At 50.4% G+C, this 27,319-nt stretch overlaps 1 protein-coding gene across 1 annotated transcript in view; it reads left to right on the top strand.

Annotated features, from left to right (window-relative positions):
- Positions 1-25,018, top strand: part of MBTPS1 (membrane bound transcription factor peptidase, site 1) — a 51,320-nt gene extending 26,302 nt beyond the window's left edge. The window contains exons 10-23 of the mRNA XM_007452523.1: positions 889-1,040; positions 2,368-2,529; positions 6,445-6,589; positions 10,166-10,354; positions 10,797-10,969; positions 11,459-11,574; positions 12,094-12,250; positions 12,974-13,098; positions 13,798-13,875; positions 16,955-17,095; positions 18,905-19,036; positions 20,128-20,254; positions 23,434-23,564; positions 24,750-25,018. Of these exons, the coding sequence (XP_007452585.1) occupies positions 889-1,040; positions 2,368-2,529; positions 6,445-6,589; positions 10,166-10,354; positions 10,797-10,969; positions 11,459-11,574; positions 12,094-12,250; positions 12,974-13,098; positions 13,798-13,875; positions 16,955-17,095; positions 18,905-19,036; positions 20,128-20,254; positions 23,434-23,564; positions 24,750-24,946 (2,025 nt within the window). The 3' untranslated portion in view covers positions 24,947-25,018. The remainder of the gene's footprint in view (positions 1-888; positions 1,041-2,367; positions 2,530-6,444; positions 6,590-10,165; positions 10,355-10,796; positions 10,970-11,458; positions 11,575-12,093; positions 12,251-12,973; positions 13,099-13,797; positions 13,876-16,954; positions 17,096-18,904; positions 19,037-20,127; positions 20,255-23,433; positions 23,565-24,749) is intronic.
- The last annotated feature ends 2,301 nt before the right edge of the window (positions 25,019-27,319 follow it).

Raw genomic sequence — 27,319 nt, forward strand, 5'->3', positions numbered from 1 at the left:
CAGGCTCCGGACGCGCAGGCTCAGCGGCCATGGCTCACGGGCCCAGCCGCTCCGCGGCACGTGGGATCCTCCCGGACCGGGGCGCGAACCCGTGTCCCCTGCATCGGCAGGCGGACTCTCAACCACTGCGCCACCAGGGAAGCCCGAGGCCTGTGTTTTGACGGCATTTTGAGAAACGTTCCTGAATGATCTGTGGAGCTGCAGGTGAAGACGTCTTTGCTCAGTGTCCCACGTGTGAGGATCCAGAGTCCATTTATGCTTGGTTGCCGGGAAGGATCTTTTCACTTGAAATTGGTGTACCTCTTGCTTACAGAACATAACTCCTATTGTAATTCTCATTTTGCCCCAGTTTCTGGGAAGCTTAAGAGAGTTCTCAGTTAAACTCTTATCCCAGGTTACTCGTACGGTTATATACTCACTGTTCTAAGTCATCCTTTCCCCTCTGGGGACAGATTGAAATATCCAGTCATATCCTCTACTTTTTTCCTTGTAAAGGAAAATGTTTTTTTTTTTTTCCCTGATTTTTAATTTTAATTTTCTGATTTTTCTAGCATATTTCTAATTTTAAAATTATCTAGAAATAAATCAGTTTCCAGTTTTCAGCCTTGCATGTTAGCAAAATTTAAAATATTCACTTTTATAATGCTTTATGGCATTACTGTCATGCTGGTCATTACAAAAACGCACCAAAAGTAATTTTATTTTGTATACTGTCATTTAAGCTTCTTCTGAATTGCAGTGAATTTCAGATGAAAACCAGCATCGTACTGAGGTTACAGTGTGTTTAGCTCACCCACGTTTCTGTTCTGGTTTTATTCACTCATAACTGCACGTGGCCGTGTGCCAGTGTGTGTGCCGTGGTAGAGACCACCCTGCTTTTGTTTACAGGAGCTGCCAGGAGGCTATGGCCGCATGAAGCCTGACATTGTCACCTACGGCGCTGGAGTGAGGGGCTCCGGCGTGAAAGGCGGGTGCCGGGCGCTCTCGGGGACCAGCGTGGCTTCCCCAGTGGTGGCGGGCGCTGTCACCTTGCTGGTGAGGTGAGCGTGGCTCGGCTGGGAGGAGGTGGCGTCGGGACCCGGAGCTGAGTCTCGCTTGTCACCAGCTTGGCTGGATATAGAGCACATCCCGGAGCCTCACCCTGTCTCTACAGAAGAGGCAGGAGTCCGTTCTTTCTTAGATGGTTCTTGTGGGCGTTAGATGAGCCCGTCAAGCCTCCTGCTGTCAGAGGAGCGAGGAGCGGAGGCCGTTGTGTCTTCCGTGGCCAGCCCAGCGGCTTCTCTACGTACAGATGTTTTCAGTGGGGAGGAAGTTTTTGCTTTCCTCATCTCCCTGCAGCAGGTAAAATGCCTCTGTGGTGGGTCAGAAATGCTCTTATGGTGTGAGAAGGAGCTCATAACAGATGCCGAGTGGCAGAGAAGTGCTTCCTCGTTTCCAGCCTTAGAGCCCGGCGAGGAGCGTGAGCCTGGTCTTGCGCTGTCGGCGGGAGGCGGGTTGTCAAATCTGTGGCTGAGCTGTGAGCAGTTCTTTTTTTCTGCCAGTAAGACTTGATGCTGCTTTCCTCCCCTCACTTCTCCTTAAGTCGGATCTCCCCTCTAGACCTATTAGAAAAGGTCCACCTACACTCCTCGACCACCCGTCATCGCAGAAGAATATTTAGCAACTTAGTCGAGTCAGTTTTTCCTTTACTGTTTACTGGATTTTCTGCCCTGCACTTAGGGGCGTGAAATCTACTTGTAATTATAATATGTAGATACGCAAAAATGCGTGTTTTAATGCTGGTGTTCTAAAGCAAGTGAGAATGTCTGGGCGCCGCTGCCCGAGTCCAGCTGCGTTCCGATGATGAACCCTCTACCAGGCCTGACCCACCAGGGTGACGCGTCACACGCAGGCCTCCAAACAAAACAAGCACTTGGACGCAGTGGGCCTCACTCCGAGGCCGGGCCTCTTGGCCACGCTGCCTCGAGTCCCCGCAGGACCCACCTCGATCCTTCCCTTCTCCCGGCCAGGCTGTGTCCACGTGTCCGGAGCCTGTAACTCCTACCTGTTCTCGTCTCCTGCAACCTCTGAGGTTGACTGTTAAGTTAGTGGGAAGATGTGTTTTCCCGATCGATTTAGTAAAAACAGGCGCTAGCCCAAGAGTCCGTGTTCTCACAAGCCACGCGTAAGGCTGATGAGTGGTCAGTCCCTAGGCAGGTGCAGAAACGAGCACGTTCGTTCGCATCTTGCATGAGTTTTACCGACGAAGCTCCTGTTAGATACAGATCAAGATTGGAGGTCACATGACTGCGCACGAACAGGGTAGGGATAGTCTGGTTTTCATTCTGTTGCTGAGAGAAAATGAGCGAATGTGGTATTTGCCCCCAGCACAGTCCAGAGACGGGAGCTGGTGAATCCGGCCAGCATGAAGCAGGCCCTGATTGCAGCAGCCCGGAGGCTGCCCGGCGTGAATATGTTTGAACAAGGCCACGGCAAGCTGGACCTTCTCAGAGCCTACCAGATCCTCAGCAGCTACAAGCCACAGGCCAGGTCGGTGTGCTTTCCTTTTGAACAGGCCTTTCTTCTCCGCACCGGGCTCTTCGGCACAGAGTATTAGCCTCCAGATGGAACCAGCCCCAGTCACACAGTGCTCAGGGGCCTCAGGGAGAGCTTTGCAGTGCTGCTTCTGCCGGGGCACTGCCGACAGGATTGCTCCCCACTTCCTCATGTTCTGCTGTTTGTAACGTCAGGGGTTTAAGGTAGTGGCTTCCTATTTCTTTTTACTTTGTACAACTTTCCTTTGAAATCATCTTAGGTTTATAAAAATCTGCACAAATCGTATGGGCGTTCTCATATACCCTCTCCTCGGCTTCCCCTCAGGCCAACACTTCGGTAATCCGTGATTCCTCTGCTAGAGCTGACAGGTGCACCCCGATGCTGTGCTGGGGTTAGTCTGCAGACAGATGCGCAGTGGCCGGCTCCCCTCGTGTTCTTTGGTCCAGGGTCCAGGCCCCCACGTTGCGTGCAGTTGCCATGTCTCCCTGGTCCCCCCAGACCCCTGACAGTTCATCTGTCGTGTCATTCATGACTCTGAGTCCTCCGATGCTTTCTCGTGATTAGTGAGGTTCTGTATTTTTGGCAAGAATTCTTTTTCACTTCTTAATTTGAAATGATTTTAGATTTACAACAAAGTTTTAAAACTTGGTGCACGAGGACTCATAAACCCTTCACTACCTTTCCCTGACGTTAGCAACTTACATAACCATAGTAGAAGCCTCAGAGCCTGGACCTTGGCACTAATACGTTACCATCTGCCAACCTGCAGACTGTATTTGGATTTCACCCAGATTTTTCCCACCCACGTCCTCGGCCTGGTCCAGCACCCACGTTGCGTTCAGTCGCCGCGTGTCCTTGGTCTCCTCCAGTTGGGACAGTTGACTCAGTGTCCTTCCTTTTATTCTGGGTGCTGCTCACCTGCATTATGAAGTTGAGGTGACGTGTCAGGCTGGACCCTCTAGGAAGCAGGTGCCAACGTGGACTCAGACGGCCAAGAGACCTCCTGGGGGAGGGGCCTATGGAGGATGAAGGGGCGAGGAGGGAGGAGGACCCTCACACCCAGCACAGGTCCGAAACCTTCCCGGTCACCGAGATTCCCTGAACCGCCGTCGCCTGGTAGAGGCACCTGTGTCCCCCAGGGCTGGGCCTACCCTGGTGCCCTCTGCGCTCAGTCCTTGGCACAGATGTAGTGGAGGGTCCACCGGCGTCCATCAGCTGGGCTCCGCAGCAGGAGATCTGGTGGGGTGAGTGGCTCTGCCAGGTGTCCACTGCAGTGACTGTCCCTTTGTGACTGCGAAGTGTCTTGTGGGGGTGCCCTTGAAGGTGATCTTGTTTCTTATAGCACAGGGAACTCTACTCAGTGCTCTGTGGTGACCTAAATGGGAAGGAAATCCAAAAAAGAGGGGATGTATGTATACGTAGAGCTGATTCACTTTGCTATGCAGTAGAAACTAACACAACATTGTAAAGCAGCTGTGCTCCAATAAAAATTTTAAAAAAACAAAAGCAGATGATCTTGCTTCTTAACATACTTTCCATCGCTAAGTTTAGCATCCTTTGATGGTTCCTCCCTGTAACAGTTCTTACTGTAGAGATTGTCCCCTGGTGATTTTCTGTTTCTCTCATTCCCTTCAGCATTTATTAAATGAAATTCTGCTGTAAGGAAGAGCTGTCCTCCTCTCATTTATTCAGTTATATCAGCGTGGACACATAGGTACTTATTTTACTCTGTGGGTTATGATGCATTAGTGGCATTGTTTATTGCTCATTTGCCCCAGGTTTGGCTCTCTAGGGCTCCCGCTGGTTGGCTCCCGTGTCTTTTCAACATGTCTCCATCAGTTGGGGGGCGCTTTCTCACTTTTTGGCAGCATTTCTGTGCCCAGTGTTGGTATCGCTTCTTTGCCCGAGCAGCCCTGGTCCTTTAATTGGAGAGTGGGTTTAGCAACGGATGCCTGGGCACCAGGTGTGCTCTTGGCAGCTGTGCTCATAGTGGTTTCTAGCCCCTTTCAGCAGACAGAGCTGGCGAGTGTCTGCACACACACACACCTGTACCTGTTTCTGTGCCTGTCCGTGAAGTCGTCTGCCTCCTGATCCCACCTGACGCCACGGCCCTCATCCTGAGTCCTTCCTTCTTGCTGGCTCTCCTTCTCCAGCAGCCAGAAACCTGGCTGTCACTCGCCACGATGTTTATTTGCTCAGTCCTGGTACACACTTGTGGACAAGTTTTAGAACTGCTAGCTCGTACCGTGCTGAAAACAGATATACTAACTAGAGGATTGTTTGCGTGTAGTTCTTTTCATCTTTATAGCACGTAGTCTACTGTTTGTCACAGTGATCTAGGTTAACATCTTCCTCCCCACTACACCCCTTTCAATCTGGTTTTGCTGTTTATTTTCAAAGCAGTTGAGTTCATTTGCTAGCATTTCTATTTCTTTTCGGATTCCCCCCACATCCTGGTTGATTTCAACTAGTTATGTATCGGGTTGTGGCTCTAAGGTTGGAACTGCACACAGAGTGCACCGGGCCAGGTATGGCTCCCCTCAACCCTTCTGTGCCACTCCCCCTGCCCCTTTCCCTCCACCCCCATAGGTAACCACGCCATGAGTTTTTGTTTTATCCTTGCATTTCTTTTTTCACACATGAGCGGATACATACCTACCATCTCATATCCCCTTTCTTACGTGAAGGACAGCATTACTATAAATATTCTCTTGTACTTTTTTCACTTAACAGTATCCTGGAAATCACTTTGTGTCGGTTCATAGAGATCTTTCTCCTCCTTAGTGTGGATACCTTTGTTTATTCAAGCACATACCTATATGTGGGCATTGAAACTGTGTGCAGTATTTTGTAATTTTAAGCTGCTTGTGCCTGTGCATTTTAGTTCTGTTGGAGGTGTGTCTCCAGGGAAGGTTCCTAGAAGTGGGGTTGCTCGGTCCAAGCTGAGAACAGAGGGCACTCTTCCAGGTCTCTCCCTTCCCCTCCAGAAGGGCTGTGCCGTGGGAGCTTGCCTGTCTGCCCAGAGCCTCACCTGCAGTGTCCGGCCATGCTCTACTTTCTGCCAGTCTGACACGTGAGAAGTGCTATCTCAGTGTTGTTCTAATTTGCCTTTCTCAGGTTATGAGTGAGTTTGAACACTTTGTCTAGAGTTAAGAGCTGTTTTTATATCTTTTTTGTGAAGTGTTTGTTCATTTCTTTCACTATTTTTCTTTTCTGGGGTTTTTGTCCCTCAGTTTTTACGCGTTCTTATGTTAGGGTGAGCAACCCTCTATTGCAAGTATTTCACCCAGTTTGTTGGTTGCCTTTTGACTTTGTGAAAGTGTTCTTGGCCATGTGGTTTTTTTCTTTTTTAACAGCCATAGTTGTTAGTCTGTCGTTGCTGTTGCCCCTGGATTTTGAGGCACAGAAAGCCTTTCCCTGCACTGAGGTTAAGGAGGGACTCACCCATGTTTTCTTCTAATGCTTGTGGGCTCTCTTTTATTTACTTGAGAGGATCTGATCCATTTGGAGTTTATTCTTGTGTGTGGTCTGAGGTGGGGATCTAATTTTATCTTTTGCCGAATGACCACCCATTGGTCCCCGCTCCAGTTACTTAAAAGTCCATCTTTGCTCCAGTGCCTTGAGACTGAGTCCCAGGTCTGCTCTGGGGCTGGCCACATACTCGTTCTCCACCCGCCGCAGCCACCAGATTCCAGGCTCGCAGAGGGGAGAGGTGATGCCCACGCATCCCGCTGTGCTGCCGGTGAGGCAGGTTGGCCAGGAGGCCTCGCCAGCACAGGGCGCGTTCTGAAGCCAAGTTCCCAGACCTCAGCCGAGGGCAGCCCTGGAGGCAGGCCCTTCCGAGGCTCAGGGCCGCCCCGTTGATGCTTTCTGACGCCGTCTACTGTAACACTGGAGTTTTTGTTTCAGTTTGAGCCCCAGCTACATCGATCTGACCGAGTGTCCCTACATGTGGCCCTACTGCTCCCAGCCCATCTACTACGGAGGGATGCCAACGATCGTCAACGTCACCATCCTCAACGGCATGGGTGTCACAGGAAGAATCGTAGACAAGGTGAGACTGCCCTCTGGCCAGCGGTGAACTTAGACGTGGCCCAGATTTACTCCTGCAGTTAAAAGGGACAGGTCCTCCTCCTGTCTGGGTGCCGGGCGATTGGAAGTGGTGGTTTGTTCTCCCCTGAGTGCTTTGTGTGTAAGTCAGGGATTTAGTAATGAGGCCAGTGTGCTACTCATTTACTTTGGCGTCGTGAGTGTGACGCCTGAATCAGCTAATTGCGTTTGAACCGTCTATAATTAAAGGCTCACTTATAATTATTTTATTGTTTAATGAGGACACACGGGCCTTCACGTTTAGAAGGCATGGTCTTTATCTGAATTTTGTGTTTGTAATTTGTTTTACACTTACTACATAAACATTATCACAAAAATAAAAGATCGGGAAAGAGAGCAGAAAAGAGACTTCAGCCCTACACACTCTAGAGCCACGATTTGAAAGAAAAAGTTCAAATCATATTTTCTAACAAAGCACTGTAGTTGTTGAAATAGGTGTATTTAAATTGATTCAGTGCCCACCAACACTTACTGTATTCATCCTTGCTTTTTCATTTCCGAGTCCTTCATTTCACCTATTTCTTGATTGCAGGATTTCACTTTTCATGAAGCTATCACAGAAAGTACATTTCTTATGATTTTGTGAGATTAGTAAAGTCAGTTGCCTGAAGGAAAAAAAAAAAAGGATCTTTTCCAGCCCTTATCTGAAATAGATATTTTTAGTTATCTTTGTGTGGTAGACAAAAATTTAGTCTTTTTTCTTTTTCAGTTCTCACGTTATAAACGTTTAAAAATGTTACTATATATAAGCACCGATGTTCTTTCTAATGGTTGTTTAATACTATGTAGAATTGTTGAATCGTAACGTGCTTACTATTTCTTCTTGCTTGAACAGTTAGGTGGTTTTCAACTGTAAACATCTCACTGAATATCTTTGTATATATCGTTTTCTTTTGTTCTGAATTATTAACATAAACTCCCTGGATTAGAATCCCAAGTAAGAGGGCGTGAACCTTATTGATGGCTCTTGGTACATAATACCAGATTCTTTTCAAAAGAGGTGCATCAGCTCAGACTGCCACTGATGGTGTACAGCGGGGTAGTGTCTCTGCTCTGGTGGTACGTCCTTTTTTTCCCAGTTGCATGAGGTTTTAAAACATTGAGATAAAATTCACATGCCATAAAATGCACCCTTTTAAATTGTGCAGTTCAGTGGTTATTAGTATATTCACAAGTAGTGGTGCAACAACCATCATACTGGATAATTCCAGAACATTTTCATCACTTGAAGGAGAAACCCCTGTTAACACTTCCCGTTCCCCTTCCCCCAGACCGTGGCATTTCCTAATCCCCTTCTGTCTCCATGGAGTTACCTTTTCTGGACGTTTCCTATAAATGGAGTGGTATGTTACGCGGTCTTTGTGACTAGCCTCTTTCACTGAGCGTAATGTCTTTAAAGAGGCTCATCTGCATTGCAGTGTATATAGTGCTTCAGTCCTTTTCATGGCTTAAGAGTGGTTCATTGTGTGGATAAGACCCCGCTTTGTCAGTCGGTGGACATTTGGTTCATTGCTGCATGGTTCATCTTTTAACTTTAAATCTACAGGGGGTAGTCGGTACCTTGTTGAATGATTTGTAAGGTGCGTATCTGCATGCTTGTTTACTGATTGTTCTTCCTCTTGTGTGAATTCGTGTTTCATTTCCTTGGCCCATTTTTCACTAGAATTTAGGTTGTCCCTGTGAATCCGAACAAGATCTTCATCTCATAGAGAGATTAACCACTGTTGTGTGTCATGCAAAAAGATTGCCCAGATTATTGTTTTCTTGTCTCTTTAACGTTAGAGGTGGTTTAAAAACTTGGCGGGGGGCGGTTCTGTAAAAGTTTTCACTTTTACATGTAGTTGAATTTTCATCTTTTGTGAGTTCTTCTGTTTCAAAAATTAGAAGCTTATCCCTCCAGAAATATAAAATCTCAATTTTATTTTCTACTCACTTTCCTTTTATGCTTGTTAAATATTTAATGTTTTCACCTGTGTTGAATTAACTTGATACACGTTACAAGCGATGGATAAAAGTTAATTTTCTTCTCTATTGTTAACCAGTGGTCTTGTGCCCTACGAATATTTTTCTTCTTTTTCACAGTTTTTTTTAACATGCCGACTCGCTTCGGGGGAGTATGTCGTTGCACTCTGGCTTGTGAGGGAAATGAGTAGTTCAGGTTAGCTTGAAACGTTGGTTCGCTGTGCGAGCTGATGTGCGTTTCCCAACTCGTGCTTCCCTTTCGCCTTCCCCCAAGCCTGGAGAGGCCTCCTCCGGGTGCCACACGCACTCCGCCTGCCCTGTTGCTGGCTCAGAACCTGACGTGACACTTTACAGCCATGTCGTTTTATTATTTTATTCCTTTCAAGCAATGTGATTCGTTAAGCATAGAGCCAGTTGAGATCTAACCCCAAACCTGGGAATATTCTTTTCTGTAAGTTCTCTGCAGATGCAAAGCTCTTCGTCAAGCCGTGTGTGTCCGCAACCCCCCCCCCCCCGCCGGCCCCCCTTCCCTGCCAACCATCCTCAGGGCATATATGGTCCAGGACCCACAGTGAATACCTGAAACTACGGATAGTACTGAACCCTATATATACTGGGTTTTCTCCTATACATACATACATACCTAGGATAAAGTTTTATAAATTATGCACATTCAGAGATTAACAATAACCAATAATAAAATAGAACAATTATAACAATATACTGTAATAAAAGTTATTTGAATGTAGTCTCTCTCTTAAAATATCTTATTGTACGAATTTAATGCTTTTTCCATCTTATCTTAGCACCGATCACACACTGTGGCTGTAACTTTGCAGTCTGAGGTGCAACAGCAAAACTAGCATAAATTTCTTTTTTTCCTTCTTACCATAGATCTTAGCAACCTCAGCATATGATTTTTTTTCTTTATTCAGTTGAGAACGCCTACCTTTTCACATAAAGGAAGCATTTTATGGCTTCTCTTTGACATATCCAAATTGCCAGCATCCTTTGCACTTTGGGACCTTATTAAGGAAGATAAGGGAGACCTGGACACAAGCACTGCGATATCCCAGCAGTTGATCTGATAAGTGAGCCAGCTCCTGAGTGACTAACAGGTGGGATATGCTGGACAAAGGGATGATTCCTGTCCCAGGCAGGACTGAACAGCACGGAGCAGGATGGCGGAGATTTCATCACAATACACAGAAAGGCATCTATCTTCTCCAGACCTTGGTGGAGAAACAGTTGAATTCAGAAAGGCAGTCAAGTGACTGCCACATCTTTCCCATGCTTTTATTCTGTGAAAAGGAGTGTCTCTAGATTGGATAAATCACAGATTATTGAAGAAGCAGACCCCCGCCCGCCTCCTTTTAAGCTTGCGGGGAACTTGTCTTTAAAGGCGGGGTTGGTCAGCGGTGGTGTCCCTAGGCTCCTCCGGTGGGTGACGGCCTGGCGCTGCACGGCGGCCTTGGGCACGGGCTCCGTGGTGCCGGCTGAGCGGGCGGTGACCCGGACAGAGCTTCTCACCTGAGCCTCTGCCTCTTTTCTCCCACAGCCCGAGTGGCAGCCCTACTTACCACAGAACGGAGACAGCATCGAGGTGGCTTTCTCTTACTCCTCAGTGCTGTGGCCTTGGTCGGGCTACCTGGCCATTTCCATCTCCGTCACCAAGCAGGCCGCCTCCTGGGAAGGTGTCGCGCAGGGGCACGTCACGGTCACCGTGGCTTCCCCGGCGGAGGTGGACGTAAGTGCGCGCGCAGGGGCTCGTGGGCAAAGGGGGACGGGCTGAGCGCCGGGCGCTGGGCTGTGAGGCGCCGTCCACGGGGGTCCTGGCCCGGCGAGCAGGGGGGGTCACAACCCGCTTGGTGAACGGGGCGTGGGTGGGCTGTTCTGTGCCAAATTTCAGGCTTAAAATGATTGTAAAATGTAGGGCTCATGCTGTGTAGTCTAGTCGTTTTTAGGAACCAGGTGCCTTAAATTTGAATTCTGAAACCATTCATAATTGAATTCATGATTCTGAATGGAATTAATTATGATACACGAATGTCCTCTCCTACCGTTGTTGTGAGAAATTCTTGTGTTCTGTTTGGGTTAAATTGATAAGTAGAAGTGAGGTTTCCAACCTGAAAACCTGAAAGTTTCTTCTGAGCCAAAGGGACGTTTGAAATTTCTTTTATTTTTTTCAGTCAAACAGTGGTGCAGAACAGACCTCAACAGTGAAGCTCCCAATTAAGGTGAAGATAATCCCCGCTCCTCCTCGAAGCAAGAGGGTTCTCTGGGACCAGTACCACAACCTGCGCTACCCGCCCGGCTACTTTCCCAGGGATAACCTGAGGATGAAGAACGACCCTTTGGACTGGTAAGTGGCTGCCAGACACGGCGCCCGTCCCCGCCACCGCCCCTGTCCTTCCTCCGCGGGGCTGGGACAGGAGGAAAGGTGATCAGTGGCAGTGATGTAAGGTCACCTGTGTGTGACCACCCTAGTTCACTCCCAGCGCGTCTGCGTTGCCATGCTGAACTTGTCCAGTGCAGGTGGTTGCTGGCCTTATACACCCGTGCCACCGCTAGAGTGACGCTTCGGTGCCCTTTATGGAACATTTCTTTGGCCACACCTTCTTGTCATCTTATCTCCTTCGTGCTTGGGCCGCGCAGGTGATTTCCTGTTATCACCCACTTTATATGCAGCCCGGAGAGAGCTGGTCTGAAAGGCTGACTTTCGTGCCAGTGTACTGGCTCCCAGGCCTCTGTGGGCGGTGGAGCTGCTCCTTCAGAAGTGTGCCCTGTGGCCACGCGGCTTTTATTCCGAGTAAGGGCTGTTGGCTTTAGTGCCGGGCTTCCTGTGTTTCAGGAATGGCGACCACATCCACACCAACTTCAGGGACATGTATCAGCACTTGAGAAGCATGGGGTACTTCGTCGAAGTCCTCGGCTCCCCCTTCACGTGCTTTGACGCCAGTCAGTACGGTGAGGGGCACGAGGTGCCGGCGCGGCGGTCCCGCTCAGCTGGGGAAGGGTGGCGGCAGGGTAGGCTCTCCCGTTCCCAGTGGCGGCCAGGACCAGAGAGAGTGGCCCGTGTTCCTAGTGTTCAGCTGAAATGAGAAGCTCTCAGAATCACCGGGGGCAAGGACATTTGTACACTTCTGTTGTATTATTTTTTTTAATTAAAAGAAACTCTAGCACAGAATTGTGCTTCTCTTCGGGTGAGTGAATATGCTTCACATAGAGCATCACCAGTGAAACAGGCCGCAGCTGGCTGGTGTCCGCGTGCTGTTGGACCCTGATCCTTTCTTTTTCACCCCCTTGTAAAGCGGAACAGGGCACAGGCCAGAGTACCAGAGGCCAGTGACTGGAGTTGCTGAGGCCGGTGAACTACCATGCTCCTGAAACGGCGCGGGCCTGTGGGCGGGGCCCGTGGGCGTGGCCCTGTGGGCGGGGCCTGTGGGCGCGGTGGCCGCTGCTCTCACCCTGGGCTCTGTCCCTCAGGAACGCTGCTCATGGTGGACAGCGAGGAGGAGTACTTCCCCGAGGAGGTGGCCAAGCTCCGGAGGGACGTGGGCAACGGCCTCTCGCTCATCGTCTTCAGCGACTGGTACAACACGTCCGTGATGCGGAAGGTCAAGTTTTACGACGAAAACACGAGGTACTGATACGAACTGGTGTTTGGGTAAGAAATTTGACTCTCTGGGAATTAAATTCCACCCAGCAAAGACGTAGATTGTTTGGCCTGTCGGTGGTCCTTTCGGCTGTCAGGTTCCGACAGGCTCTCTCTTCGTTGGCGGAGATGTTCTTGAAAGTTGCTTGGGAAGGAAGTAAACTGCTCACTGACCCAAGCTGTGACTGAAAGCGTTCCTCGTCCTTGTTGATCTTAGACCCTCTTTGGCTTTAAATTTCTGTTTAGTTCTTTTCCGCTCTCCCACCTCTCCTTCACCGAATCTGTGTACATTTAAATGCACCAAGAAGACAGTTAGTGAAAGAAACCTTTCAGTAGATTGGTTATCGATGAAGAATTCCCAGCGTGTTATGAATAGCTCATCCTTATGATGTATGTTCTTTCTTTAGAGTCTGTGGCTTGAACTTCACGAGCTTCTTTCTACGTTTACTGATCCTCTCAAGGTTTAGGCTCTATATGCAGTGCGTTTATGTTAAATGTGGTGCATTTCATGAAATAAATTTGCTTTATTCTGCACACTGGCGGGAGCATTTACATTGCAGTGTTAGTGAAGTCCAGGCAGTTAGGCTCGTTTTAAGCTGAAACCTAGTGTGGAGGGGCTGGACTCTGGTGGGAGAAGTCAGCTTTGTGACAAAAATATCAGGGGTGTGTGGGACGCTTCAGTCCTTCATTATGTCCCTGTCACCTTCACAGGCAGTGGTGGATGCCGGACACCGGAGGAGCCAACATCCCAGCCCTGAATGAGCTGCTGTCGGTCTGGAACATGGGATTCAGCGATGGCCTGTACGAGGGGGACTTTACCTTGGCAAACCATGACAGTAAGGTTTTGTGTTTGTTTTTAGTAGGGCTCACCATTCCCAGAGATGGGCCAGCAGAAGCCGTGCGTCTTTCAAGTCTAAGTTTCAGAGAGAGAGAATGATGTGATTTCACCTAAGTAAGCAGGGTCTGTGGAGAGAACTGTGCAGTGTCTTCACAAAGGGCACCTGTGACACTGGGTGTTAACCCTAGTTTTTGTCCAGATTTTTAAAATGAAAATACTTCCTGCGAGCATTCCTAACTCTGGTACCACCTATAAGGTTCTTTGTGTCCTGTATGTTCCCAAATAGGTCATACCCCTCCAGGCCCCTGATAATGTATAAATTCTGTTTATGAAATATTGGCATATCTCATTTAAGAAGTCCCCCCCCCTTTCATTTTGGTGGCTAGTTTCTAAAACAATGTCTTGAACGTTACTGTCGCTAACTCTGCTCATCCTGACTTAGGTTGTCCCCAAGTCTGACAGCTCCAACTTCTAAAATCTACCCAGAAGGCTTAGATTAATAGAATAATTCAGCTTGAATTTTGAGGTAATTACTTGCAGTTTGTGTGACCAGGCAATGATAGCAGCTCCTCTCTTAAGATTAGAGACGATTTTAGAAAATACGTAATGTCTAAAGATCGCATCTGCGGTAAATGAGTAGCTGCTGATGAAAGCATTCAGTGTGTCTAGGTTCTAACTTTGAACGACTGTTTTCTAGTGTATTATGCGTCGGGGTGCAGCATTGCTAAATTTCCAGAAGATGGCATAGTGATAACACAGACATTTAAGGACCAAGGTAAGGAATGCTATTCGTATACTTTCTGGTTTCCCTTTTTCTTTCTTTCCCTTTTTTTTTTTTTGCGGTACGTGGGCCTCTCACTGTTGTGGCCTCTCCCGTCGCGGAGCACAGGCTCCGGACGCGCAGGCTCAGGGGCCATGGCTCACGGGCCCAGCCGCTCCACGGCATGTGGGATCTTCCCGGACCGGGGCACGACCCTGTGTCCCCTGCCTCAGCAGGCGGACTCTCAACCACTGCGCCACCAGGGAAGCCCAAGAAGATAGATTTTTAAGATGAATTTTAAAGCAAATTCATACTGATCTCAGTTTATTTCTCTTGCTGTTTTTGCTTTTATCAATTTCATTTTGAAGTTATAAGAAAATAAACTTTAACTAGATTTATGTACTAAAGCCACCTCTAGCCAATTTAGGTCTTTGATGGTTTTGTAGTGGCTTCTCTTGTGTTGCAGAGCCCAGGCTCTAAGCCCAGGGGCTTCAGTAGTTGTGACCCGCGGGGTCTAGAGTGCAGGCTCAGTAGTTGTGGTGCACGGGCTTAGTTGCCCCGCGGCATGTGGGATCTTCCCGCACCAGGGATCGAACCCGTGTCCCCTGCATTGGCAGGAGGATTCTTAACCACTGCTCCACTAGGGAAGCCCAATCACAGTTTTATTACATGTAATTCACCTACCATTCACCCTTTTAAAGTGTGCAGGTCAGTGATTTGTGGTGTTTTCACAAGTTGTGCGGTCATCACCACCATCTAATTCCAGAACATTTTCATCACCAGAAAAGAAACCCGGTACCCATTAGCAGTTTGGATTTTGAAAGAGTTCTTTGCAGTATGTGTATGGTACTTCAGGTGAGACGTCTTGTGTAATATGTTCTGGGGGATACGTAGAAAGATAAGATAGTCTCTTGCTACTAATTGGAACGTGTGTGTAGTGACCACTGCGAAATAAGTTGACTTTCCTACAGGAGAAGAGGGGCTTTCGAATATTTGTAGGGTCTCTTTTTGACTGTCTTCAAAGTTGCTTGAAATTTTTGTCACTGTTTATGAATTGTTCTGCTCTGTGATTGCCAGGTTACTAAAATTTTAGAAAAACGTTGACTGTGCTTTGAACTTCTTAACTGTGTGAGCGATAAAGAATACTACAGTCATCTCCTAAAATTCCCGGAAGAGTTAGAAGGGAAGAAAGCTCTTTACTTTCAGTTTTGCCTTTTTCCTACAGACAGCCATCACCTAGGAAGGCAAACGATGCCACGTGCCCTGGCATCGGTACCTGTGACACTGCTGAGTGCGCTGAGCAAACCGGGGTGTGGGAGGAGCGGGGTGCCCCGGGCTGCCTCTGCCTTTTCCGAAGGTGGCAGCCGCCCCCGTCCTGGCCCAGGGTGGTCTTCCGCCAGCCCCGCCCTCCAGAGCCAGGGTTCCGCACCATGTGTCCCTCTCACCTGTACGAGGCTGTGAGAGAGTATTCCATGACCGATGTGATGGGCTCGTGGAAACTCACAGGCTGGATCCATTTCCTCGTGCAAGTTGATATTTTCCGTTTCAGAATGGAAGGCCTCCTTCCTTGTGAAGTCTGTCATTTTCTGTAACTGGAAGTTGGGGACAGTTTCCCTAGTTGAAAATGACAAGAAGTCAGGATTTCTCACTCATCGGTTTGTGTCTGCAAATGTATAATTTACTTCTGTGTTGCCTGGAAGGGGCTCTTTCCTTCCGGTCAGGGCAGAGTCAGTCAGTAAGTAGTTCTGTGTTCACAAGGGTATATTTTAACTTTAAGAACATAAATGATCCTGTCTTCCCAGTCCCCTGGCGCAGTTTACCGTGGCTTAGTAATTCTTTCTGAGATCCGTTGCTCACAGGGCAGTGTTGCTTCTGGAAACTCCCCTGGGGTGAAGGCCGTGGTCTCCTTGTCAACTTGTTGCCATCTGGTAGCTCCTTTTTTTGTGGGGGGAGAGGAATCAAAAGTAGGTTTAAGGGTGCATACTTTATTTTGGTGTTCTGCTAGCCTGAAAATGAAAATTAATTAGCTGGGAATCCTTTTTAAGGGACTTTTTATTTTCAGAGAGGCTTTAAGTTGAGTAATCTTTTGGGTACAAAATAGGAATTTGAAGATCTGGGTTATGCTGGATCAAAAAGGACCCTATTGTCAGAAACAAAACTCTTGTCAAACCGCGAGGCCAAGTGGCAATGCTGTGTGCACCTTCCCCACATCATCTTGTTTTACTGCCGTGTCTCTCCCTCCCAACAAGAAAATCTTGTTTTCCCCTCCACTCAGTTCCTAGTGGGATTATATACGTAGAGAGCAGGAAGCGCTGCATTTTTAGAGCCACAGACATTTTAGGTGTGACCAGCGCAGTGGATGCTGGATCCTGGTGCAGACGTGTGTCGTCTCCAGTGCGCGGCATCCGTTTGCTTCAGGGGTGGAGACTTTGATTATGTGATGGCGTCACCAGCAGTTGCTGCCGTGGCATCTGTGCACTGTTGGCTTCTTGATGTGGTCAGCATTGTAAATTGTGTTGTCTGTTTGGGCAGAGGTGAGAAGTCTCTGCTGTTGGAACGTTTGTACTGTATTTATGAGATTCATGTAACAAATACCTTAAATCTAAACTAAAACTACGTGGGCGTATGTTCTAAAAATTAGTTCTGGTTGTCCTAGCTTTCAGGTTTTCAGCATGAAGCCTGGGCACCAGTGTGTATAACTGTGTCCAGAGAGGCACCTGTGTGTGTGATGCGAAGACATAAGCCTCTCAGCATAATAAGAAGAGACAAGAATTTGGATTTGGTGGATAAAAAGGGAGAAGCAACGCCTCTAGGATTGTGAATACTGTGTGCCACCATTTCAAGTGAAAATGGAAAAGGAGGGTTATGGGAATATACGTATACACATACGTCAGTTTTGCTACAGCCCAAATTAGTGGCACTTTACGTGTTGTTTTCTTATCCTAAAAGTTGGCACTGTTGTGATTATTGGATTTTGCTGTGGGTTTTTTTTGCAGGGGGTCCTATGGACTAAATGTCAAGGTAAAGGGGCAACTGGAAAGTTGCTCATTCCTCCGCAGAACTTCTCACTGCTGTTTCTGTTGTGTTGTTTCAGGATTGGAGGTCTTAAAGCAGGAAACAGCGGTTGTTGAAAACGTCCCCATTTTGGGGCTGTATCAGATCCCGGCTGAGGGTGGAGGCCGGATCGTGCTGTACGGAGACTCCAATTGCTTGGATGACAGTCACCGGCAGAAGGGTGAGAAGTGCTGGTGCGGCCACAGCGGGTGGGCCTTGGTGGCTTTGAGGTTCCTGCCCCTTCTCCCCCTTGTCCCTGGACAGGCACCCATGAGATGCTGGTACATAGAGGCTGCTCAGGTGAGCCAGGTGCTTGGGATGTTTTGATAGGTATCTCGGGCTGGGCGTGTTTAATAAGCAAAACAAAAGCGCGCTCGCAGGCTGCGCTGCCCTCCCCTCCACTCTCGTTGTGCTGAGGCCAGCGGAGGCCAGGCCCCCCCATGTTTTGGTGGGGAGGCCAGTTTACCCGGTCTCTGCCCTCCCCGGCGTCCCCCTCTGGAGGCTGTGTCCCTGGCACTGCCGCGCAGTCCCCCTCTCAGGTCTGACCCACCCTCTTCCAGCACTTGGCCCTCATCCCAGACTCGGGAGTTTCGGCCCTCGTGAGGGGTGCTTGGTATCATGGCTGGGTGTGAGGTGGGGGCAGAGAGGGGCAGCTAGTCCTTAGCGCCCCTCCTCTTCCTCGGCCTCTCTCGATGCACCTTCAGATCTGGGGGTTTGAACTTGGCCAAAGACTTCCATTTTTCTCATTTTGCAAAGGAGGCATGGACAGGTGCAAGTGTTCCGTCTTTTTGCTGGTGAGATGATGACCAGACCAGACCAGAACCTAGTCTTTCAGGTCCCTGAGGACGGGGGGCAGGAGGGGCCGGGGGAGCCGTGTCCTCATGTGCAGGCAGAGGGGCCGAGGCGGCTTGGGCATGAGCTGGGCGTCTGCGCTGCGTCCGTCCCCCTCTCCCTCTCTCGCTCTCTCGCTCTCTGTGATGTGAAGGTTAAGTGACTACGTTCCTAGCATTTCATATAAATCCATAGAACGTTTTCTTCTGAAACAGTCCAAAGTGAAGGTTAAAGTCATAGTTGAAAGAAGATTAATGTTTTATTTCTACAGAGATTGTCTTTTAAGACCTGAGATCTCTGGTGAGTCTTTAGGAAAACTGTAAATGCCTGAGAGACTGTCCTGGTCCTTACACTTCCCGTGTCCGCCTGGAGGAGCTTTTGGGGCCAGGAGCACAGGACTGGGTGCTCCGTCGGGAGACAAGTGCGTCCTGCCGTCCCCTCTCTGTGACCCTCACCCCGTCTGTGCTGGTGTTGATGGGAGGCGGGGAGGTGGCCGCTGGGGAGCAGTGATCCCAGGTTTAAAGTCCGTGCAGCTCCTCGTCTCCTGATAGGAAGGATCCGTCTGCGTGGCCCTGTGACGGAGGCTGTTGAGTGTAGCCCAGCACCTAGACTCCCTGGGATGACCCCCCCAAAGTAACTGACCATTTTCAGCTTTCCTACTTAGTGGTCGGGGCCCACTGACTCAGGGTGGCCCAAACCGCTAGACTTTGTACTTGCGTTGACCTTGAACCCACCTCCCTGTGGCGTGCACCCACTGGTCCTGGCTCTACCCTCACCTGAAAATCTAGATCCCTCCCCCAGGACAGCCTGTGGGCGTTGGCGGGAGCTTTGGTGCCCGGTTCTCGCCTCCTCTCTCGCAGACCCCCGATCTCCGGGCGGTTCTGCTCTCTGGTGGCACGTGGTCCCACCGTCCCTGCAGGAGCCCCTTCTGTCCTTTTCGTAAGGAACCCAGAACTGAGGGGCGCCTGGGGGCTGGGAGTGAGGCCTGCGTGGGCTGCCGATGACCGTGGAGGACGCGAGTGTCTCACGAACAGGGCTGTACTGGGACCCGACCTTCTGCCGTCCCGTTTCCCCCTTGTTCGGGGGCCAGCTTTGATTTTGCTGTAGAGGTCGCTGTAAACAGATCTAGTTGCTAAGCAGCCTGTTGCTGAACCCGCAGATTGCTTCTGGCTCCTGGATGCGCTCCTGCAGTTCACATCATACGGGGTGACGCCCCCCAGCCTCAGCCACTCGGGTGCTCGGCAGCGCCCCCCCAGCGGAGCGCACTCGGTGGCTCCGGAGAGGATGGAAGGTGAGTGGCTGCGGGGGGTGCCCGCCCCCACCCGTGTCCTTCCACGAGACGGGCTCCCACAAGACAGGCTCTTGGGAGGAGCGGCCGGCAGCTCAGAGCGCTTTTTAGGTACCAGGCGCCAGCCCGGGGATGCTCACAGGGATTACTCTCTAAGCCCTCTCGGGACCCTTGAAAATAGGTGCTTCTTTCCTGTTCACAGAAGAGACAGGGCCCCAGGTCGCCTAGCGGGTGACAGCCCGGTGGCCGCGCAGTCTGAGCCCCCTATTCCCAGGCTGTCCCTGGACCCTCGGTGCAAGCTGCGGTGTGGTTCTGAACTTCCCGGTAGCCACATTTAAGGACTAAAAAGAAACAGGTTAAGTTCATTGTGATAAAACTCTTTAGCCCCATTCACCAGAACGCCGTTATTTAAACATGTGGCACCCACCCCCTCAGTCGCTCAGTAGCCTCATGTGGGCAGTGGCTGCAGTAAGGGATGGTACAGATCTGAGAAGCAAAAAGAATTTTGGGGCTTCCCTGGTGGCGCAGTGGTTGAGAGTCCGCCTGCCGATGCAGGGGCCATGGGTTCGTGCCCCGGTCCGGGAGGATCTCACATGCCGTGGAGCGGCTGGGCCCGTGAGCCATGGCCGCTGAGCCTGTGTGTCCGGAGCCTGTGCTCCGCAACGGGAGAGGCCGCAGCAGTGAGAGGCCCGCGTACCGCAAAAAAACAAAAAAGAATTTTGAATTTTGAAAATGCAGATTTTCTTTTTGGCCTGAGCATTAAATATTTGAAAAGAGGAAAAAGCTGTTTCCACGAAGTGTATCTACAGGTTAGACTCCCCGAGTACAGCCTAGTGCGTGTCATTCCGGTCAGTGGGGTGGCCTGGCCGCTGCCGTGTGTACAGCATGGCCACCATAGAGGGAGCGGCTATCCTGATGTGTTCGCTCACCCTCGGCAGCAGCCAGGCCTCGCCCCTGAGCACCTGGCAGACAGGTGAGAAGCGCGTGTAGTGGGCCTGACGGCCGGGAAGCAGACAGACAACTAATGAAGCCTTGTTTTCCCCCTGCATCTTCTTAACAACGATGGCCCGGTTGTTGGCATGGGTGCTGCCCAGGGAACCATCTGCACCGGTACTCCAAGGTCCTTGAGGCCCGGCTGGGAGGCCCTGAGCCTCGGGCGCTGCCGGCCTGTCCGCACCTGTCGTGGGCCAAGCCGCAGCCTTTGAATGAGACGGCTCCCAGGTTGGTGACACTGTGCTTTTCCACTCCTGCTGGGTTTATGATTCATTGCCTTTTTTTTTTTTTTTTTTTTTAATAAGAGCGAGCGGAATTTTACTGACATCATTATTGAATAATCAAGTCTAGCTTGTCCTGTTTTTTTAAATTAGCGAACTCCCGTATTGACCTTTGGAGTTATGCACCCTGGTGGTATCCTGCCTAAAAACTGCTTTGGGTAATTAGCCTCCCGTTAGGTTTGTTTGGTTCTTGGTTAAAAAGCTTGTGATCTGACAGTGATGTCCCCTTGAAGGGAAGCTCTGGCTCCTTTTAGTTCAAGGTTCGGGAATTGAGCGCTCCCCACGTGTGGTGTTAATTCTGGGATACAGACAGGGTCTTTCTGTGTCACACCCGGGGGCAGAGACTTCAGGAGTAGATCTGGGTTCGGGCCTGTCGCCGGGCCCGGGGTTGCGTCTGTACCCTCACCCTGGGCCGAGTGTCGTCCCTGGTAAAGTGACTTCTTAACCACGACAGATGCTGTTGATCTGCCTGCTTCTCCATCTGTCAAGCTCAGCCTCTTCATTTCTGTCGTTTCCTTTCAGAAGCCAAAAATTAAGTGACCCCTGCCGGGCAGAAGAGCCAGCTCAGGCCGCTGGTTCCAGGTTTTCTCTAGATCAGTCCCTCTCCCTGTTTCTCTCCTGGGCATGGCTGGCCCCAGCAGGACAATTTCCTGCTCTGGTGAGGAGATTTGAGGTCCTGGTACGTGACGCAGGGGCCCATGTTCTGGGCATGGCTGTGGGAGCAGTCCCACCCCCACGGCTCCTGCTTCCCTGAGCGACGCCGCGAGCAGCTGTTCCCCCTCACAGGCAGCACGCCTCACGCACGCGGCAGGTTCCCCTCGAGGGGGGCCCCTGCCTTCTCTCCCCACCGCAGCCTGCCCACTTTGTTTGGGTCTCCGTGTGTACAGGTGTTGGGGGGTGTGTGGCAGGGCACGGGGGGCCACTGTCTACGTTGTGAGCCACGAAGAGGGGGCTGCCTGCAGGAGGCCCCGAAGCTTCCTTTGCTTTACTGTCGTGAACAGAAGCACTGAGTGCGCCACTCGCTCAGTGAGTGATGAGCACGTCATCTTTAGAACATGCTCGATGGAAAACAGAATTGTAGATTCATTACGCTCTCTACTCATCAGCACTGTTGGTCCTGAAACTTTAATTACTGAGTACTTTTCCATTTCAGTTACCATGCCATCATTTGAAAATTTCTGATAAGATTCCATTTTTACATCTCATTTATTTATAACCTATCATCATCCTAGTGTTCAAACCAGACTTGAACTCCAGCTGTGGTCAGCAGTTCGTGCCCAGTAGACAGTGGCTGTTGGCAGAGGTTCATGAAACCCAGTTATTCTCCACGGTGCTGCTTGGGACTCTGAGCATAGATAACAGTATCCTTGGTGTCTGTGTGTCCACATCGAACAACACGTCAAGTCCCAGCCTGGCCCGTCAAGGATGCTGATGCTGTGCAGCTCCTAGAATCTGATTTTCACTGTCGCTCTCAAGAATTCCTTCTTAATATACCCACCAGGCTTCACCTTTATCTCACATCTCACATCTTGTTGAAAATTGTTCTCAGTTCTCATCGACCTAGATCTAGGTCTAGATTCTGAATCTCTGAAGTGATGCGAGACAGTGTCAGAGAGCCCTGGAAAGGCTCGGGGTCCGTCAACCCAGTGCTGAGTGCAGGCGTCCACTCCGTTCCTGAAACCAGGACTCATTTCCCAGTGTCGTTCCTGGGCGTCAGGCATCCGTACCCAGAGCAGTTGCAGGAATGTCAGACCTGTAAGGAGCCCCTGGGTGAGGCTAACCTTCTGTCCTCCCATCGGGACGTTGTGACACAATTCTCAAGTGATAGTGTGGTGCACTGTCACCCCGTCTGCTCAACGAGAAGGGGCCACTGCCAGGTAGTTAAATTCCAGAACAGGAAAGCACCGTGAGAATTAACATACAGCCCCATGTATATTCACCTGCAGGGTTATAAAGCTTAAATGTCATTGATTCTGTAACTTAGCATTGTCAGTTTAATTTTCAGACTGATTAAGCCTGAAAAGTAAAGTTAAATTACATAAAATAGAACAGGTTATAATACTCGGCATTTTCTGAGCAGTTGCCCGGTTGGACGGGCAAGATAGCAGCTTAACTGTTTCCTGCTCGGAAAACCTCTTTACAGAGCCAGTGTCTGTCGGCTTCCTGCTGACCTTCGTCCTGATTGCTGATAGAACTGAACTCTTTGCTCTCTCTTGGCCAAAGTGAGAGATGGGCCAGCGATTGCCAAATGAATGAGAAGCGGAAAAATGGCGAATTCATAGTTTGCAAAAGCATATTTTATTCTTTTCACTGGTTTGAGCCACAGCAGTCTTCAGAGTTTCCATTCGCACTCTTGGCTCTAATCTCTGTGTCTTCCCAGCTGCTCTTGGCAGTGTACCAGCCTCTCTTCCTCAGTTACAAGCTGTATTGGCCTGAATACGTTTTTCTTCAGATCTTAGAATTAGTGATATGAATAGTGGTGCCATCGTAGCAAGTCCAGTACATTTTGCAAAGCACACGTGTTTCCTTTCTTCCTCATTGTGGCCCTGCAGGCTAGGCAGATGCTCATTCCTTCATTCCCGTGGTTTCTGTCCACGCTTCGGTTACTTGTGCGTCTGCCTTGTTCTGCCTCCTGAGAGGGGTGTCCTTGAGGACCAAGGTGACAGCTGGCCCCTGGCACCAGGTCTACCCCCTCTGCCGCCGTGGTTTGCGTCCGTCAGAGAGTAGTGCCCACGGCTCTGCTGCCTCGCGGTGGAGACTGCGCACCTTCCAGCCGGGTCGTGTCCACTCGCCTGTGTCCGCCGGCTCCTTTCAGAGGTTACGTGCAGTTTTCTCTCCTTCTGGGTGACGTTTCTGGTTGAGGCCAAGGCAGGCTCCAGTTGCTAGTGGTGTAAACCCTCTAGAACTGAATCTTGTGTGTACGGACTTCACTTGACGTTCTTGTCTCGGGGCCTGGAAGTGTGCTGCCAGTTGTGTCTACCTAAACAGTTGTGTTTAGGTAGACGTAGGTGGGACAGCGTTTCACATTAATGTTTAAGTCACTTTCTATTTCTTAGGGATTGGCTCAGTTTCCTTGGGCCAGTACAGTTGCTTATTTTTATTTTGTTTGAATCCGTTTTCCTAAAGTAATCTTTGGAAACACCAGAAGTTACTCTCCATCGACCTGGACAAGGTGGTGTTACCCAGCTTCCGACCAAATCGCCCTCAAGTGAGACCCTTGTCTCCGGGAGAGAGTGGAGCGTGGGACATTCCTGGAGGTCAGTTCTTGGGTGTTTTCCTACTGGGCTGACTCATACTACGTGTTTGTTCAAAAGAGCCTGCCTCTGTCCCCCAGGAGGTGGGCCAGGCCGTTCGTGTCTCTGCCTTCCTGGGACCACGGGGGTCCTGGCTTTCTTCGTGGTACAAATCAACAAGGCCCAAAGCAGACCTAAAGGATTAACTTGCTGTCGTCTCTTAAAAAATTCGACTTGAATTTTCAAGTTAGAATTTCTTTTATGATGTCCGTCTGTCACAGCATGGCCGCTGAACCCTCAACCCAGACGTCTTCACCGATTCTCTGCCCCGGCCCCCCTAGGATGGGACTTCCCTGAGCTGGGATTCTCAGTTAAATGTGGGGTGTCCCTCACCCTAAGTGACATCAAATGGTCCCCCCCACCACCCGCCACATAATGGCTTTGGCCTCACTGGACTGTCGGGGACATCCTTTATCTGGGATGATTGGACCAAGTCGTTCCAGCAGAGTGTGGGCTCCTCTTCTGTTCCGGAAACCCCTGTGCTCTTGCACGAGTTTACAGCTCCCCAGGGGCGCTTCTCCTGGTGTTAGGAATTGGCCAGGAACTCCAGGGATCAGGAAGGGGTTATCCTGGCCCACGTGGTCCAACCCTGGGGACTTTGTGTGCTGACGTCAAGCTCCTGAGGGCCTTGCCTGCAGGTCCCGGGGTGCGCTGATAAAGGTTAGTTCTGGAACCCCAGTGTCGCTCAGTTACAGAGCCGTGTGACAGCACAAACTCAGGTTCCTCTGATGGCCACTCTCAGTTCCCGACCACGTGTCCCATCTGCGGGAGGCCTTCCCAGCGGCGGGAGCGTGGCCGGTCATCCTCACCTTCCCGCCAGGCCGCCTCCCTCTTCCCGCCACCCGGCTAGTGTAACACCAGCGCCTAGACTTGTCCGTCTTCCGTGGTTTTCATGATAACAGAGGTAGGGTGCCCCCGTTGCAGATTATCCGCGGCAGCAGAAGGACCACGCTGGCTTCTGAGGGAGCACAGGTGGGGAGGTGGGGCGGAGACCTCACACCCCACCCCCTGCCCCCCGGAAGCCCTCGTCTGAGAGTTTGGATGCACTTCTCTCTCGTTCTTTCTCTGGGTCGCTACGAGCCCAGCTCACCTCGTAGGCACAGAGGCCACGGCCGTGCGCACTGACCGTCCCCTGCTGTCCTCCCGCAGGGATCATGCCTGGCCGCTACAACCAGGAGGTGGGCCAGACCATTCCCGTCTTCGCCTTCCTGGGAGCCATGGTGGTCCTGGCCTTCTTTGTGGTGCAGATCAACAAGGCCAAGGGCAGGCCCAAGCGGAGGAAGCCCAGGGTGAAGCGCCCTCAGCTCGTGCAGCAGCTTCACCCGCCAAAGGCCCCCTCGGTGTGACGTCCGCCCGGCCGGCTGGGAGCGCCGGGGAGCGCCTTTGGGGGTGGCCGCGGTGGGCGGGCGGAACCGTGGGCTCCCGGGGTCCCCCTGCTCGCAACGCTCTGAGAGCCTGTGCTGAGAGCCTGTGCCGAGCGGGCCTCCCCTGGCGAGGAGCGCAGGCTCACGGTGGGTGGGTCGTGCGGGGCGCGGGGCCGCGGGAGGGCCCCGCGGGGCAGCCTGGAGTCAGACCTCGCCGGCCGCCCGTGCACCAAAGACTCGGACGACTTCTAAAGGCTGTCGGGGAGGAAACGGCTCTGACCAAGCTAGACGTGCTCCATAAAGGCTATTTTCTATATTTATTGTTGGGGAAAAGTCACTTTAAAGACTTGTGCTGTATGGAAGCAAATCTATTTTTTTTGTCAACAGAACGCAGTTTTTTACTATTACAGCATGAGGAACAACACAGATGCCGTGATCTCCTTTTTGATGAGAGGACAGACTGAGATTTTGAAAGAAACTTGCACAGATCTGTGAAACATAGCCCTTCGCTTTATTTTTATAAGTATCAACTGCCGTCGTGTTTTGTAATTTGGGTCTTGATTTCACCATTATTGGTGAAGAAAATTTTCAATAAATACGCATTACCTGTATGAAGCTAAAAAGAAGTGTGTAATGGGCCCTTGCCCACCTGTCCATTTCTTCTTTGATGACAACCTGGAATGGCTTCTGAGTCAACCTGCTAAGTATTTTTTTGAGATGTAATTCACGTCCTACAAAATTCTGCTTAAAAGTGTACAGTTCAGTGGTTTTTAGTATATTCCAAGGTTGTGCAACCATCACCGCTATAGTTCCAGAACATTTTCGTCGCCTCCAAAAGAAACCTCCTACCCAGCAGCCAGTCCGCCTCTCTTCCCTCCTCCCACAGCCCCAGGCAACCACTGATTTGCTGTCTCTAGGAATTTGCCTAATCTGAACATTTCGTGAAAAGGGCGTCGTATAATACAGGGCCTTGGCGGACTGGCTGCTCTCACGGAGTGCGTCTTAGTGATTCACCCATGTTGTAGCTGTCTCCATAGTTCACTCCTTTCTACACCTGGATGACGCTGTCGGACGGATAGGTCTTATTTTGTTAATCCTCACTCGATGGACCGCTGAGCTGTTTCCACTTTTTGTGTGTTGTGCATGGTGTTGCTTTGAGCATGCGTGTACCATTTCTAGTGTGGACGTAAGTTTTCATTCCTGTTGGGTTGGCACCGAGGAGTAAAACCCTATAGTTTTATGCTTCACTTTTTGAGGAACCGCCAAACTCTTGTTCCAAAGCTGCTTCCCGCCAGCAGTGTATGAGGGTTCCAGCGCCTCCACACTCTCACCAGCAGTTACTGTTACCCATCTTGCTGACGATAGCCCTCTAGTGGGTGTGAAGTGACATCTCATTGTGGTTTGATTTGCATTTCCCTAAAGATAATGCTGTTGAGCATCTGTGTTCATTGGACATTTTTATGTCTTCTTTGGAGAAATGTCCATTTTGATCCTTTACCCATTTTTCAATTGAGTTGTCTTTGTATTGACTTGTAAGAGTTCTTCGATAGCTTCCAGATGAAAGTCCCTTATGAGATATACATGACTTGCAAATAGTGTCTTTCATTCTGTCTGTCGTCTTTTCACTTTCCTGATGGTATCCTTACAAGCATAAGAGTTTTTCGTTCTGATGAAGTCCTTTTTATGTATCAGGGGCCATTTCTGAGAAAGAAACCATTGCCCAACCCAAGGCAGCCTGTTAATTTTTAACCCCTGCCTGTACAGTGTTTTCTGCCCTCCAGGTGGCCAGACATCAGCTTTCAGATCATAGGTGAGGACAGACTGACCGGAAATGGCAGAGGTCCTGTGGGATCGGGGTGCTGGTGAGGTCCTGGGAAGAGAAAGGCCCAGGCCGGGGGGTGAGGGAGGAGCTGCCAACGCCCAACTCTCCCTGCCACGTGTCACCCTTGGCAGGTCACAGCGGTGACCTGGCAGCTTTTAACAGCATTCCGTGGCTGCTGTTGCTTCGAGGATTTAGAGGAATTGCTGAGGGCCCCTTAGAGCTCTCCCCGTCCCCAGCAGCCCGTAGCATGTCAGCATCTGCAGGTTCACGGTGGTGTGTTGTCCTCAGAGACGGGGCTGTAGACCTAAGCGTGGTTTCAGCATCTCAGGACGAGGGGCTTGTGCCTCTGGTCTTCCTGCCTGTGCTCCACAGGTGTGGACGGCTCACCACCTGCCCCCAGCACTGTGAAAGCTGGGGTCCCGTAGGCCAGTGGGGTCCAGGGAGTGAGGACACGGCCCTAGTGAGACAGCGGGTCTCGGGGGGCTGGGACTCACCAGAGTGCTCAGGCCACATCTTGGGGATGGCACATGTTT

Source organism: Lipotes vexillifer, unplaced genomic scaffold, assembly GCF_000442215.2.
Source record: "Lipotes vexillifer unplaced genomic scaffold, Lipotes_vexillifer_v1.1 scaffold443, whole genome shotgun sequence".
NCBI classification, from domain to species: Eukaryota; Metazoa; Chordata; class Mammalia; order Artiodactyla; family Lipotidae; genus Lipotes; species Lipotes vexillifer.